The sequence below is a fragment of the Herpailurus yagouaroundi genome, unplaced genomic scaffold, assembly GCF_014898765.1.
Source record: "Herpailurus yagouaroundi ecotype Mexico unplaced genomic scaffold, PumYag 160, whole genome shotgun sequence".
NCBI classification, from domain to species: domain Eukaryota; kingdom Metazoa; phylum Chordata; class Mammalia; order Carnivora; family Felidae; genus Herpailurus; species Herpailurus yagouaroundi.
Window position 1 is genome coordinate 44,774,784 of NW_024412401.1, and position 17,089 is coordinate 44,791,872.

The following is a 17,089-nucleotide window of genomic DNA, read 5'->3' on the forward strand; positions in this document are numbered from 1 at the left end:
ACCTGCTGATCATATTTGGGTACCAGTTTTGCAAAGGAATATAGGAGCGATGTGGATCTTCCCCGTTCTTTAGTGAAATAAATTGAATGCTAATTAATGTGACAAATCAAATACCTACCAAGTGTCAGGTTTTAGAATGCTGTTCAGCTACTCACACATCCTCCTGCTGTTGTAGGAGTCACAAAGCGCGCACCCCACACGCACCTCTGACAGCTCACTTCCAAGGCAATGGCAAGACACTGTTTACTCTCATAATTAAGTGCACCATTTCTAATAAAGCCTCGTGTTTGGCTTTACCTGTCAAAATGTAAATGCACGTATCTTTTAATACAGCTATTCCACTTTGAGGTATCTGTCTGGAGGTAATGCTGGCACGGGGGTATAAAGGTACCTACGTAGGAAGGTGCTCCTGATGGCATTACTTGTTGAACCAAAGAAACAGGAGAACTACCTATATGTTCATCAATAGGGGAACGATTGTAAAAGTCATGCACGCCTACAACAGAGTACTTTGCAGCAGTGAAATGGAAAGATGTATAAAACACAGTGGAGGAAATGGCAGACTGAAGAAGAGAATGCAGAGGATAATCCCATTTCTTTAAAGAAAAAGAGCTGTGTGTGACGCGGTGTCTATCTGTTCATACATAGGAAAAAGCTGGAAGGATACACACTAGTGTTCAAGTAATCTCTAATGAGTGGGGATTTTCTTTTTCGCCTTTTACTTTACACGTTCCCGTATTATTTGAATTCTTAATATGAATGCATTGTTTTGTATTAAAACAAAGGAGATATTAAAAATAAGAATGCCACATGTTGGTGGTGGTGGTGGTGGTGGTGGTTTTTTTTTAATCAGGCTTACAGCTAATAAAGCATTTCATCATCCAATACTCACTGGATGTGCACAATCACTCTGAGGTTCGGATCATTTACCCACTTAACAGATGGAGAACCCAGGCTGGGGGAAGGGACTTACCAGACGGGCTGGGCTTTCCAGCAAGTGTCCAGAGTAGTGTTTTCAGAGTCTTATTCTGCATGTGCCAGGCTCTGAGTCAGCAGATTCTAGATGAATACCATCTTAGAAACAAAGAAATCCTCCTTTATGTTAGGGAACCTGTCCTAAGTACTTTTAGCGTTGATCAAAAGGGCTTTGATGGTTCAGGACTTAGTCCCCGTCGATCACCTGACCCACCTCCCATTTTACCCACAAGTCTCTCTGAACAGCTACAGTCAGAAAGTCAACAGGTAAATAACAAGCACTAGTTCGGTTTTCCATCTTCTCCACTAAACCTGCTCCTTCTCTTCGGCATCTTAGCAAAGGGCACCCCCACCAGATTCCTGAAAGCGTCAGTTCCGCCTTCTTCCTCAACCCCCCCTCTCTGATCCCTCTCCGAGTCCTGTGGATTCCGTCTTCTAAATATCCTGCATGTCTGGCCCTTCTCTGCATGAGTCCTGTCTCAGTGTTTCAATACAACCCTCAGCATCTCTGTCATCCGGCCAAGCAGAGCATCCTTTCCCATAGGCCTCACTCCTCCGCTCTCCCCAATCCCATCTATACTCCACCAAAGCTTACTCTGCTAATACCATAACCTGGCCACACTCTTCCTCACCCCCTACCTGAACCTCTCATTGCTTCCTCCTGTTAACCTGGCATTCAAGACCCTCCATGACCTGGCCTCTGCTTCTCTCACTTCATCTACTGCCAAACCCTCTTCTTTTAAACTCCAATAACACCAATCTGCTTATCATTCCAATATGCCATACTATTTCACATCTGTGCACCTATGCACAAGCTACTGGTTTCAGCTGGAATGCTCTTCTTTGGTTAGTCTACAAGGCAAGCTCGTTATTTCAAAGTCTAATCAGGTGTCACCTCAACAGGAAGCCTTCTGCCTCCCACTCTCTCATCTGCCCTCTACCCTGATTACCCTAACCTTCTCATCCTGGACAAGTTTTACTCTTTTCTCTGGCATAGTTCCATACCTTATCCACACATCTATTCAAATATTCTCCCATATTACAGTACAGAAAGTAAAAGTATTAACTCTGGGGCTAGTCATCCAAGCTGTGTTACCCTGACAAAATCACCTAACTTCTCTGTGCCTCAGTTTCCTCTCCTATGAATAATAGAAGAACCCAGTTAGGGTTGCTGAAGAATTTTAAATGAGGTAATCTCGGTTAAAAAAAAAAAAAAACTATTGCTATTGTTATTGTCACATAATCAATCATTCGGAGGACTTCCATTTCCAGCCAAGATGTACTGATAGAAACTGGGTTTACCTTTCCAACTGAAGCAACCAAATACTAGACAGAATGCATGAAGCGATGGTTTTGAAGGCACTGGACATCAGGCGACAAAGAACAATGATTCCTGAGAGACAAAAATTAAATGATGTGAGTCCTAAGATTGCCCCAGGTTACTGCCTTGAGAGAGATTCCAATAGACTCAGGAGTCCAATAGACTCCCCAAGCTGAGGGAATGGAATTGTCAGGGGAGAGTAAGGTAGTTAGAGTTCTCAGGAAAGACTACTGGAGAGGAGACTTCTTCACAAAGAGAGAACTCTGGACATCCACGGAGGGTCTCCCATCAGTATTTAGCCAAGTACAAATCAGTGCACGATTATGAGGAAACTACCTGAGGCCAAGGAAAGAAGCACCGAAAAGAATTAGAAGTAGGAATGCCTGATGCACACACAGACCCTGGAATACTGTCTGTTCTCACCAGCCAGACTAGAAAACACCACGATTCACGGGTGCACTGGGTGAAGTACACCTAAGTAGTAAGGAATAATTTGTTTATACTGAGCACTGCTCCAGTCCTGTCTGACAGACCTTAAAAACAAGACCCAAATCTATTTACAGGTTAACTTAACTGAATCTCATAACAAAGTTCAAGAACATTTGTAGGAATGCAAAAATAGACAAATTCATTGAAAGATACAAACTACCAATGCTCATTCAAGAAGAAATAGAAAACATAAATAGCCTGTATCTGTTATAGAAATGGAAATTTTCATTAAAACGTTCCCATAAAGAAACATCAAGTCCACATGACTTCACTGGTGAGTTTTACCAAAAATTTAATAAAGACATAATGCCAATTCTACACAAACTCTTTCAGAAAATTTAAGAGGAGAGAATACTTCCGACTCATTCTATGTGACCAGCATCACCCTAATAACAAACCAGGCAAAGACATTGCAAAAAAAGAAAACTGCAGAACAGTATCCCTCATGAATATAGATGCAAACATTTTAAACAAGATATTATAAAATCAAATCCAACAATATGTAAAGAGGATAATATATCATTACCTAGTTGGATTTATCTTAGAAATGCAAGGTTTTAGGGGCACCTGGGTGGCGCAGTCGGTTAAGCGTCCGACTTCAGCCAGGTCACGATCTCGCGGTCCGTGAGTTCGAGCCCCGCGTCGGGCTCTGGTCTGATGGCTCAGAGCCTGGAGGCTGTTTCCGATTCTGTGTCTCCCTCTCTCTCTGCCCCTCCCCCGTTCATGCTCTGTCTCTCTCTGTCCCAAAAATAAATAAACGTTGGGGAAAAAAAATTAAAAAAAAAAAAAAAAGAAAAAAAAAGAAAAAAAAAGAAATGCAAGGTTTATTTAATATTTAAAAATCAATCAATATTATTCATCATATCAATAAACTAAAAAAGAAAATCCATATGATCATCTCAATAGACTCAAGAAGATTATGTAAAAAAATCCAACACACATTTCTAATTAAAAACAAAACAAAATCCATGGAAACAAGGAACAGAAGGAAACTTCATCAATCTAATAAAGGTCATCTACAAGAAGTCTATAACTAACCCATACTTAATGATGAAAAACTAAAGGCTTATCCCTTAAGATCAAGAACAAGTCTAGGACGTCTACTCTCACCACTTCTATTTAACATTTTATGGGACTTTTAGCCAGTGCAATAAGGTAAGAAAAAGAAATGACTGGAAAGTAAGAAATCATGAAGACATGATAGTCTATCCAGGAAATCCAATGGAATCTACAAAATAAACTACTGAAAACTACTGTGTTTAGCAAGATTGCAGGATACAAGATCAATATATAAAAGTCAACTGTATTTGTACATACTCACAATAAACAACTAGAAATTGAAGTTTAAAAATACAACATTGTCAATGCATCAAAAATTTGAAATACGTAGGAATAAACTTCAAAAAATGTGAAAGACATAGGCACTAAAAACTAAGACATTGCCCAAAGAAATTAAAGACCTAAATAAAAGGAGAGATATATCATGTTCATGGGTCAGAAGACTCAATGTTGTTAAGATGTTGATTCTACCTAAAGTAAAATGTAGATTCAATGCAATCCTAATCAAAATCCCAGCAGGCTTTTTTGTAGATTGATAAGTTGATTCTAAAATTCATATGGCAGATACGGGGCACTTGGGTGGCTCAGTCAGCTAGGCATCTGTCTTTGGCTCAGGTCATGATTTCACAATTTGTGAGTTTGAGCCCCACATTGGGCTCTCTGCTGTCAGTGCTGAGCCCGCTTCAGATCCTCTGTCTCCCTCTTGCTCTCTGTCCCTCCCCAGCGTGTGCTCACTTTCTCTCTCTCTCTCTCTCAAAAATAATAAACATTTTTTAAAAAATAACCTTGAATTAAAAAAATAAAATAAAATAAATTCTTATGGCAGATCAAAAGACTATAATAACCTAGACAACTTTGAAAAACATGCACAAAGCTGAAGGACCTATGTTACTTGTTTCAAGACTTATTACAAAACTATAGTAACCAAGACAGTGAGATATTAGCATAAAAATAGACAAATATATGAATGGCATAGAATAGAGAATTCAGAAACACATCCACATATACTTGAGCAACTATTTTCAACATAAAGGCAAAGGCAATTTGGGAGAGAAAGGTTAGTATTCTCATCAAATGTTTCTGAAACAACTGGATATCCATGTCCAAAAAAAGTGAACTTCAAATTTTTTTTTTCAACGTTTATTTATTTTTGGGACAGAGAGAGACAGAGCATGAACGGGGGAGGCTCACAGAGAGAGGGAGACACAGAATCGGAAACAGGCTCCAGGCTCTGAGCCATCAGCCCAGAGCCCGACGCGGGGCTCGAACTCACGGACCGCGAGATCGTGACCTGGCTGAAGTCGGACGCTTAACCGACTGCGCCACCAGGCGCCCCCCAAAAAAGTGAACTTCAATCCATACCTCACAGCATATTCAAAAATTAAGTCAAATGAATCATAGACCTAAACTTAAAACTACAAAATTTCTAGACAAAAGCATAGAACATCTTTGAGAGTTTGAGTTAGGTAAAGATTCTTACATAACACCAAACCAGGATCAATGAAAGAACAAACTGATAAATTGGACTTCACCAGAATGAAAATTTGATCTTCAAAATATACTGTTAAGACAATGAAGAGACAATGCACAGAATGGAAGAAAATATTTGCAATTGATATAGCTGATAAATACCTATATTCAAAATACATAAAGAACTCTCAACACTCAATAATAAACAATTCAATTTTTATTTTTTTTTAATTTTTTTTTCAACGTTTATTTATTTTTGGGACAGAGAGAGACAGAGCATGAATGGGGGAGGGGCAGAGAGAGAGGGAGACACAGAATCGGAAACAGACTCCAGGCTCTGAGCCATCAGCCCAGAGCCCGACGCGGGGCTCGAACTCACGGACCGCGAGATCGTGACCTGGCTGAAGTCGGACACTTAACCGACTGCGCCACCCAGGCGCCCCAACAATTCAATTTTTAAAAATGGACCCAAGATATAAATAAATATTTCATTAAAGAATGTATTTGTATGATAAAGCACAGGAAAAGATGTTCAACATCATTAATAACTAGAGAAACCCAAATATAAAGCCAACAAGAAAAGGCTACACATCTATTAGAATTGCTAAAATTGAAAAGACTATTACCAACTAATGGCAAGGATGTGGAAGAACTAAAATGCTCACACATGGCTGATGGAAATATAAAATGGCACAACCACTTTGGAAAACAATTGGTATTTTCCTTGATATCAAATATACATCTGCTATATGATCCAGACACTCCATTCTTAAGCATTTACTCAAGAGAAATGGAATCATATGTCCATACAGAGACTCAGACACGGATATTTACAGCATCTTTATTTGTAATAGGTCAAAACAGGAATCAATCCAAATATCCAGCAGCAGCTGAAGGTATAAACAAACTTTGGTTTATACATTAAATAGAATTACTCCTCAATAATAAAAATAAATGAATTTTTATTGATGAATACTACAGTATGGATGAATCTCAAAATAATTCTGTAGAGTGAAAGAAGCCAGAAAAAAAAATTTTTAAGGAAAAAATAAGAGTACTGCTACATTATTCCACTTATATAAAATTCTAGAAAGTGCGAACTAGTCTTGATAGAAAGCAGATCTATGGTTGCCTGGTGATGCGAGGCAGAGGGCAAGGAGAGGAAGAAAGGAAAGATTACAAAAGGACATGAGGAAATGTTCTGGGGTGATGGATATATTCATGATTTTGATCGTGGTGACAGTTTTGTGGGTTTTTTCATATATCAAAGCCTATCAAACTGCAAACTTTAAATATTTGTAGTTTATTGTACTTTAATTATATCTGAATTAAAGCTTTTTTTTTAAAGTATGAGACAAATAGACTAGCTACATAGTCCCAAAATATCTCCCCACAAAATACTTAACCTTACAAAGGGAAAACAGCAACTTTTTAGTGGAGAAACCTAACAGAAACTACCTCAACTAAGTGATTAAATTTAACATCACCAGAAATAAGACATCTTGACATTATGTATCTCCTGATATGCTGCACTAAGAAGGTCACAACATCATTTTGTGGTATTCGTATAAAAAAAAAGTGTAATCGTAATCTAATCATGAGAAAAATCAGACAAAACCAAATTGAGGAACATTCTGTTTTGTTTTTTTTTACTTTACATCCAAGTTAGTTAGCACATAGTGCAATAATGATTTCAGGAGTAGATTCCAGCGATTCATCCTCTGTATAATACCCAGTGCTCATCCCAGCAAGTGTCTTCCTCAATGCTCTTGCCCATTAGCCATCTCCTCATCCACAACTCCTCCAGCAACCCTCAATGTGTTCGCTATATTTAAAAGTCTCTTATATTTTGTGCCCCTCCCTGTTTTTATATTATTTTTGCTTCCCTTCCCTTATGTTCATATGTTTTGTATCTTAAATTCCACATATGAGTGAAGTTATATGATATTTGTCTTTCTCTGACCGGCTAATTTCACTTGGCATAATACACTCTAGTTCCATCCACATTGTTGCAAATGGCAAGATTTCATTTTTGATTGCTGAGTAATACTCTACTGTATATATATATATACCACATCTTCTTTATCCATTCATCCATCAATGGACATTTGGGCTCTTTCCATACTTTGGCTATTGTCGATAGCACTGCTATAAACATTGGGGTGCATGTGTCCCTTAACAGCACACCTGTATCCTTTGGATAAATACTTAGTAGTGCAATTGCTGGGTAGTAGGGTAGTTCTATGTTTAGTTTCTTGAGGAACCTCCATTCTGTTTTCCAGAGTGGCTGCACCAGTTTGCATTCCCACCAGCAGTGCAAAAGAGTTCCTCTTTCTCCGTATCCTCACTAACATCTTTGTTGCCTGAGTTGTTAATTTTAGCCATTCTGACTGGTATGAGGTGATATCTCATTGTGGTTTTGATTTGTATTTCACTGATGATGAGTGATGTTGAGCATTTTTTCATGTGTCTGTTAGCCATCTGGATGTCTTCTTTGGAAAAGTGTCTATTCATGTCTTTTGCCCATTTCTTCACTGGATTATTTGTTTTTGGGTGTTAAGTTTGATAAGTTCTTTATAGATTTTGGATACTAACCCTTAATCTGATATGTCATTTGCAAACACCTTCTCCCATTCTGTTGGTTGCCTTTTAGTTTTGCTGATTATTTCCTTCACCGTGCAGAAGCTTTTTATCTTGATGAGGTCCCAATAGTTTCCCTTGCCTCCAGAGACATGTTGAGTAAGAAGTTGCTGTGGCCAAGGTCAAAGAGGCTTTTGATGGCTTCCTGTCTTACATTTAAGTCTTTTATCCATTTTGAGTTTATTTTTGTGTATGGTGTAAGAAAGTGGTCCAGGTTCATTCTTCTGTATGTTGATGTCCAGTTTTCCCAACACCGTTTGCTGAGGAGACTGTCTTTATTCTACTGGATATTCTTTCCTGCTTTGTCAAAGATTAGTTGGCCATACATTTGTGGGTCCATTTCTGGGTTCTCTATTCTGTTCAATTGATCTAAGTGTCTGTTTTTGTGCCAGTACCATGCTGTCTTGATGGTTACAGCTTTGTAACAAATTGAGGGACATTCTAAAAAAAGAAAATGACCAGTACTTTTCATAAGAGTCAGGTCATGAAAGACAAAGATAGATTGAAGAACTGTTACAGCTTACAGGAGACTAAGGAGATATGACAACTAAATGCAATGAGTGAACATGGAGTGGATCCTGTCCCAGGAAAAAAAGACATTAGCAAGACAATAGAAAAATGCAAATAAGGTGAGTAGATTATTTTTTAATGTTTATTTATTTATTTTGAGAGAGACAGAGTGGTAGAGACAGACAGAGGGGGAAAGAATCCCAACCAGGCTCCACACTGTCAGTGCAGAGCCTAATGCAGGCTCCATCTCATGAACCGTGAGATCATGACCTGAGGGGAAATCAGGAGTTGGACACTTAACCGACTGAGCCACCTCAGTGCCCCAAGCCACGTAGATTATTAAGTAATATTACATCAATGTTAATTTCCCAGTTTCAGTAATTGTATAAGATGTTATCAGGGAAAGCTAAATGAAGGGAATATGGGAACTCTTTCTGCATACTACTTTTGCTATTTTCTTATAAGTCTAAAATTATTTCAAAACAGCTTCAAAACTGAAGGTAAAATAAAGACATTTTCAAACAAAAGCTGGGAGAACAGCAGATCTGTACCATAAAAAATATGTTTAAAAAAATTCTTCAAGTTGAAGGAAAATAATTCCCAGATGGAATCCAAAAACTACTCAAAGGAATGGAGAGTGCTGGAAATGTAAATATATAGGTGAGCATACAAGACAAATAAACTCATTTTTCAGCTTCTTTATATAAGATAATTGACTCTTCAAAGCAAAAATAATAATGATGTATTGTGGGGTTTATAACACAGAAATATAATATATGATAACACCATAAAGTATAAAGATGGAAATAGAGGTATACTGTTGTGAAGCAACATATATTTTACTTGAAGTATGTAACACTTAAAGGTAAATGTGATAAGTTAAAGATGCATTGTAAACCCTAGATTCTAAGGCTAAGACAAAAACTAAAACATTTTTAAAAGAAGCATGGCTAGTAAACCTAAAGAGGAGATAAAATAAAACACTAAAAATGATCAATTAGGGGCGCCTGGGTGTCTCAATCGGTTAAGAATCTGATTCTTGATTTGGGCTCAAGTCATGATCTCACAATTCTTGGGTTTGAGCCACATGTCAGGCTCTGTGCTGACAGTGTGGAGCCTGCGGGTGATTCTCTCTTTCCCTCTCTCTCTCTTTCTCAAAAACGAGTAAACAAACAAACAAAAATGCTCAATTAATCCAAATATATAGGATAAACCATAAAGAAATTGTAAGATAGTATACTTGAGTCCAACAATATTGATTGTAAATGTACATTAAATGTAAGTGGGCCAAGCACACCAATTAAAAGGCAGAGATTATCAAACTGGATAAAAGACCATAACCCAACTATATGAAGTCAACAAGAAGCAATCTTTAAAAATGCAAATAGATAAAAGTACAAGAATAGTAAAATGATATACCATGCAAATACTAAGCCAGGAGGTGCTATATGAATACCAGAAAGACTAGATTTCAGGACAAGAAAAGTTACCTTCAAATGAAGTCAAATCATCAAGCTAACAACCGCTTCAAACTACATGAAACAAAATGGACATAACTAAAAGGAAAAATAGGCAATCCACAATGAGATTTGGAAATTTCAGCATACCCTCTCAGTAACTGACTGAATAAGTAGGTGGTAAATTAGTAAGGAATATATGAACAGTACCAAGTACCAATTTGACTTAGCACCAACACCTCCAGAATACATATTATTTTCAAGTACATATGAAATATTCATCAAGATAAACAATATATGGGCCATAAGACAACTTTCAATAAGTTTAAAGGCACGAAGATAATACTGAATATATTCTCTGATGTCAACAAAATTAAATTCGAAATCAGTGACAAAGGATACTTGGACAATTCCAAAAATATTTATAAATTAAACAACCCATTTCTAAATAATCCACAGGTTAAAGAAATCTCAAGGGGCATTAGACAACATTTTTAACTAAATGGTAATGAAAATATGATATACAAAAATTTCTGAAATATATCTAAAGCGGTGCTTAGAGAGAAATTTATTGATTTAATGTTTAAAAATCAATGAACTTGGTGCACCTGGGTGACTCAGTCAGTTAAGCTTCTGACCCTTGATCTCAGCTCAAGTCTTGATCTCAGGGTTGTGAGTTCAAGCCTCGCACTGGGCTCCACACTCAGCGTGGAGCCTACTTAAATAAATAAATAAATAAATAAATAAATAAATAAATAAAATGCTTTAAAAATCAGTAAACTTAGGGGCACCTGAGTGGCTCAGTGGGTTGAACATCCAACTTTGGCTCGGGTCATGATCTCACAGCTCACAAGTTTGAGCCGTGCATCAGGCTCTCTGCTGTCAGCATGGAACCTGCTTTGGATCCTCTGTCCCCCTCTCTCTCTCGAAATAAATAAACTTAAAAACAAAAATCAGGGAACTTAAGTTCCTCCTTAAAAGATAGAGGGGGAGCGGGGCACCTGGGTGGCTCAGTCGGTTGAGTGTCCAACTCTTGGTTTTGGCTCAGGTCATGATCTCACGGCTCGTGAGTTTGAGTCCCACATCAGGCTCACTGCTGTCAGCCTGTCAGTGAAGAGCCTGTTTTGGATCCTCTGTCCCCCTCTCTGTCCCTCCCCCACTTGTGCTCTCAAAAATAAACAAAACATTTATAAAATAAATAAATAAAAATAAATAAAAAGTTAAAGAAAAGTAAATCCAAAAAAAAGTAGAAATCAATGATATAGAAAATGGACAAACAATAGAGAAAAATAATGAAATCACAAGTTGGTTCTTTGAAAAGATCAACAAAATTAATAAAACTTTAGCTAGGCTGATATGAAAAGAAAGAAAGAAAATAAGAAGAGGGGAGGGGAGGGGAGGGGAGGGGAGGGGAAGGGAAGGGAAGGGAAGGGAAGGGAAGGGAAGGGAAGGGAAGGGAAAGAAAAAGAAAACACAAATTACCAATATGGACAATGAACGGGCGAGATCACCACATATCTCACAGACATTAAAAAATAAGGAATACTAGGGGCGCCTGGGTGGCGCAGTCGGTTAAGCGTCCGACTTCAACCAGGTCACGATCTCACGGTCCGTGAGTTCGAGCCCCGCGTCGGGCTCTGGGCTGATGGCTTGGAGCCTGTTTCCGATTCTGTGTCTCCCTCTCTCTCTGCCCCTCGCCCGTTCATGCTCTGTCTCTCTCTGTCCCAAAAATAAATAAACGTTGAAAAAAAAAAATCTGTTAAAAAAAAAAAAAAATAAGGAATACTATTTTTCAAAACTTTTGTCAATAAAATTGACATATTAGATAAAATGGACTAATTCCTTGAAAGAAACAAGTTACCTATATGTATTAAAAAATTAATTCATAATTTATAATGTTTCCAGAAAGAAAGCTCCATGCCCAAATACTTTCAATGGTGTATTCTACCAAGCATTTAAGAAAGAAATAATACCAATCTTATACAAAATTTTCAAAACAGTAAAGGAAGAAATATTTACCACCTCATTTAATGAGGATTGCCTGGGGTGCCTGGGTGGCTCAATCGGTTAAGCATCTGACTCTTGATTTCGGCTCAGGTCAGTTTTGTGAGTTTGAGCCCCACGTCAGGCTCTGTGCTGACAGCACAGAGTCTGCTTTGGGTTCTGTCTCCCTCTCTCTCTGCCCCTCCCCCACTCATGCTCTGTCTCTGTCTCAAAAATAAATATAAACATTAAAAAAAATTTTTTTAATGTGAATTGGTGGCTCATCATATTACCAAAATAAAGAGAAAAATCAATCATCTTAATAGATACAGAAAAGCATTTGACAACATTAAGCACCCATTCATGATGAAAAACTTCTGCAAACTATAAAAGACACATTCCTCAACCTGATAAAGGGCGTCTACGAACAACATATAGCTAATATCACATGTAACAGTGAAAAGCTGTATGTTTTCTCCCTAAGATTGGGAACAAGGCAAAAAAGTCCACTCTAATTACTTCTAATTCAGTGATGTACTGGAGATCCTAGACCAGTGCAGTATAATAAGAAAAATAAATAAAGAAATAAAAGGCATATAAGATTTAGAAGGGAGGAAACAAAAAATATTAATTCACCAGTGAATTAATTGTATACATAGAAAATCCAAACAAATCTACAAAAAAAAAGAACTTGTAGAACTAATAAGGGAATTGAGCAAGGTCATATGATACAAGTTCAAAATTAAAAAGTCAACTGGGTATCTATATACTAGCAACAAACAATAGAAAAATGAAATTCAAAAAATACCATTTATAATAGCATAAAAAAAAAACATTCTTAGGGATAAAGTTAGCAAAATATGTGCAAGGCCTGTACTGAAAACTATAAAAACACTGCTGAGATAAATTAAGGAAGACATAAATACAGATAAAAGTCAAGGATTAGATGAGTTGACACTGTTAAGATGTCCACGGCTTCCAAACTGATCTGTAGAGACCGTGCAATCACAATCAAAGCAATCACAATCAAAGCCCGGTGTAGAAATGGGCAAACTGGTTACAAAAGTGAGGTGGACATGCAATGGTCCTGCGGTAACCAAAACAATCGTGAAGATACACGAAGTGGGAAGACTTGCACTACCCAATATACTCTACTGCTATAGTAACCAAGATAAAGCGTGGTATCAGCATAAGAGCAAACATACAGATGAGTGGCACAAAACAGACTCCAGAAACAGACCAAACACAGACGGTCAACTGGTTTTCAACAAGGTTGTCAAGGTAATTCAGTGAGGGAAACAATCATCAGTGCAGCAAAAGGCACTGGAAAAACTGAATATCCCTATGGAAGAAAGGAAACTTTCAACACTGATCTTGTGCCATATATAGAAACTGAGTTGAAATGAATCATAAATCTAAGTGTAAACCCTAAAACTAACACACTTCTGGAAAAAAAACAAAGTATAAAATCTTCCCAACATTTAGTTGGGCAAAGATGCCTTAGAGATCACACAGAAGCGGAAACGATAAAAGAAAAAAATTTTAAGTTCAACTTCACCCAGATTAAAAACTTGTGCTCTTCAAAAGACAGAGTTAAGGGGCGCCTGGGTGGCGCAGTCAGCTAAGCGTCCGACTTCAGCCAGGTCACGATCTCGCGGTCTGTGAGTTCGAGCCCCGCGTCAGGCTCTGGGCTGATGGCTCAGAGCCTGGAGCCTGTTTCCGATTCTGTGTCTCCCTCTCTCTCTCTGCCCCTCCCCCGTTCATGCTCTGTCTCTCTCTGTCCCAAAAATAAATAAACGTTGAAAAAAAATTAAAAAAAACAAGACAGAGTTAAAACATGAAAATTTGAGGTTAAGGTTTTGAAAAGTTAAAAGGGAGAAAATATTCACAATAGACATAGGAAAGACTTGTACACAGAATATATAAAGAACCTACAACTTAAAAATAAAATGCCCATAGAAATAAGCAAAATTTTAAATGTACACTTAACAAAAGAAGATACTCAAATGACCACAAAGCATGTGAAAGATGCTCAACGTCTGGTCATCAGGGAGGTGTAAAAATTTTTTTTTAACGTTTATTTATTTTTGAGACAGAGAGAGACAGAGCATGAACAGAGGAGGGGCAGAGAGAGAGGGAGACACAGAATCTGAAACAGGCTCCAGGCTCCGAGCTGTCAGCACAGAGGCCGATGTGGGGCTCGAACTCACAGACCGTGAGATCATGACCTGAGCCGAAGTCAGACGCTTAACAGACCGAGCCACCCAGGCGCCCCAGGGAGGTGTAAATTAAAACCATAAAGAAATACAACTACACGTCTCCAAGAATGTCTAAAATTCAAAAGACTAACAGTACCAAGTCTTGCCAATGACAGAACTCTCACACACTGCTGGTGAGGGTGTACAACCACTTTGGAAAACACTTTGGCAAGTTCTTGTAAGTCACACATACAGATACCATATGATCCAGAAATTCCACTCGTTAGGTACAACCCAAGAGAAATGAAAATATACATCCACAAAATGATTTGTATGTGATCAATCATGGTGGTTTTAATATAAAATCCCAAACTGGAAATAACCCAAATGCCCCCTCAATTGGTGGTTGGATAAACAAATTGTGGTATATTGATACAATGGAGTACTACTTGCCAATAAAAATACAAACTGCTGATATACACAACAAACATGGGTGAATCTCAAAAACATAATTCTGAAAGAAACAAAAAGACTCAAAGAAGTATATATATCATATATGATTTCTTGAACACGCAAAATTAATCTATAATGAGAATGCAGATCAGCGGCTGCCTGGGCTGGAAGAGTTGAGGGAATGGATTGCAAAGAGGCACAGAGGAATTTTTGGGGTTGATGGAAAAGTATCTGATTTTGAAAGCACAGTTGGTAGGTATCTCATTTAAATTCACAGAATAGGGGCGCCTGGGTGGCTTAGTCGGTTAAGTGTTGGACTTCGGCTCAGGTCATGATCTCACGGCTCTTGAATTCAAGCCCTGCTTCAGGCTCTGTGCTGACAGCTTGGAGTCTGGAGCCTGCTTTGGATTCTATGGCTCCCTCTCTCTCTCTCTGCCCCTCCCCCGCTTGCACTCTCTCTCTGTCTCTCAAAAATGAATAAACATTTTAAAAAATGTTTTTAACTCAAAGAATAGTTAAACACAGAGTTGTAGAAATGGGACAGACATATTCCACACAGGGACAAAAACGTGAACACAGCCACGGAAGTGGGAAATTGAGGGGTGAGTATGGGGAATAGCTGAGCATTTATTTTTTTTAATTAACTTTATGGAAGCATAATGTACAAGCAATAAAATGTACTCATTTTAAGTTAATAACTGGATGAATTTTAAGAAATGTGTAAACCCATGTGACGAACATCCCATAGACAGCTTCCTTTCAAAAATTACCACTTCAAACTTTTTTTGTGCTTACGAAATCATAATTTTATTACAAGCTTTATGATTTAATATTAAAACCAAAACAACATGTAGGCAATAAAATAGATTATAAAAAACATAGGCCTTGAAATCAGCTCTAGGTTTAAATCCCTGTCTCCAGCAGGTCACTTTGCCTATCAAAGCCTCAGCTTCCTTATCCACAAAATGGGATTAATAATACAACCAACTTCCCAAGATCACCATGAGGATTAAAAGAAATAATGGTGGGGCGCCTGGGTGGCTCAGTCGGTTGAGCGTCCGACTTAAGCTCAGGTCGCGATGTCACGGTCCGTGAGTTCGAGCCCCGCGTCGGGCTCTGGGCTGATGGCTCGGAGCCTGGAGCCTGTTTCCGATTCTGTGTCTCCCTCTCTCTCTGCCCCTCCCCCGTTCATGCTCTGTCTCTCTCTGTCTCAAAAATAAATAAACATTAAAAAAAAAAAAAAGAAATAATGGTAACCTTCTGGCACAATGCCTGGAGCACACGGTAGGACCAATAAATGGTATCAGCCTTATCACGATGAGATAGGCATCTGTCGCATAGTTACTCTCAGAGGTATGGTATGGACCTTGGGACCCACTGGCAAGGGCTTTGAAATGGTCCTAAATGAAAAATGGCGATCTTGAATTCAGCTTCCCTACTGGTACTCTTTCACAATCAGTGGTGAAGTCTGCAAAGTATTTTGTGCCCAAACATTTTGCTTTGATATGGAATGGGTGATTTGAAAATTGACACTGGGGCAGATTTAAAGCAGAGAACACTTAAAGGGTCCCCTCCCATAACCCCCCAGTGTGTCAGACCTACTTCCCTAGCCTTGAAACAGAGTCTGACCTCCCACATTTCATACTACAGGATGCTGGGGAGACCACGCTCCAGATTCACCCGGTCCCGATCTGCTTGTGGTCTCAGCCACCTGCTCCAGCTCTGGCTTCTTGGCTTTCCAAACACTGACTCCAAGACCCGGCTCCCAATATCTGCCTCAGGCCAGTCTCCTCAGGTCAAGACCCACTTCTTCAGTTTACCTACCTGTCACCCTGCCCGTTCAACTCTCCGAGCTCCTTGATTGCTGCCGACACCCACTGTGTACTGCTGTGACACCCCCACGGCTAGTCGCAGCTTCCTGGGGACCCCCCGCCCCAGCTCCCAGCACACAGGACCCAGGACCCAGCTCCCGGGACACAATTGCAAACATGACATAATTCAAGGGTCGTGGGGACAGAGCGCCATCTACCTGAGCCACAAAGAGCTGGAACTCGTCAGGCAGAATCCATGAGCGAGGGTAGAAGTTGTACTCCTCAGGAAAGAGATTCTGCATGATTCTCACGGCTCTGCTCAGAGTAATTTTACGCACCATCTCCGTCATGCCTGGGGAGAAGAGAAGCTGTGAGGTTTGAACAGCAGTGGGCCACTAGCTATAAAACAGCCATTATTGGGGACTTTCAAAACCACCCACCCGACGTATTCCCTGTCTCAGACAGGATAAAAAAAGGTATGAGCTGTTCCCCACAGTGGTGACTCATGATTTGGAAAGACCCACCAAATTAATGAAAAACTTGAGGCAGTAGACAGATATTTTTTTTTCTCTTATAAAAATGAAGCATCAATTTGAAGGAATGAGTTTCCACCTAGTCTATTATTCCATTCTTTGCCAGCCCCCTAGATAACGGATAAAGAGAAGCATTTATATCTCGCACTTAAAACTTCAGATACTCCTTAATTTGGGGCCACCATATACA

General features: G+C 38.9%; 1 protein-coding gene across 12 annotated transcripts in view; it reads right to left on the bottom strand.

Annotated features, from left to right (window-relative positions):
- The window catches only part of TTLL11 (tubulin tyrosine ligase like 11), a 245,870-nt gene that overhangs the window by 169,098 nt on the left and 59,683 nt on the right, over positions 1-17,089 (bottom strand). For 10 of the 12 annotated variants that reach the window (XM_040482200.1, XM_040482190.1, XM_040482191.1 and 7 more), the window contains exon 3: positions 16,585-16,718. The exons of the other annotated variants lie outside the window; for them this stretch is intronic. In XM_040482200.1, the coding sequence (XP_040338134.1) occupies positions 16,585-16,718 (134 nt within the window). The remainder of the gene's footprint in view (positions 1-16,584; positions 16,719-17,089) is intronic. 12 annotated transcript variants of the gene reach the window in all.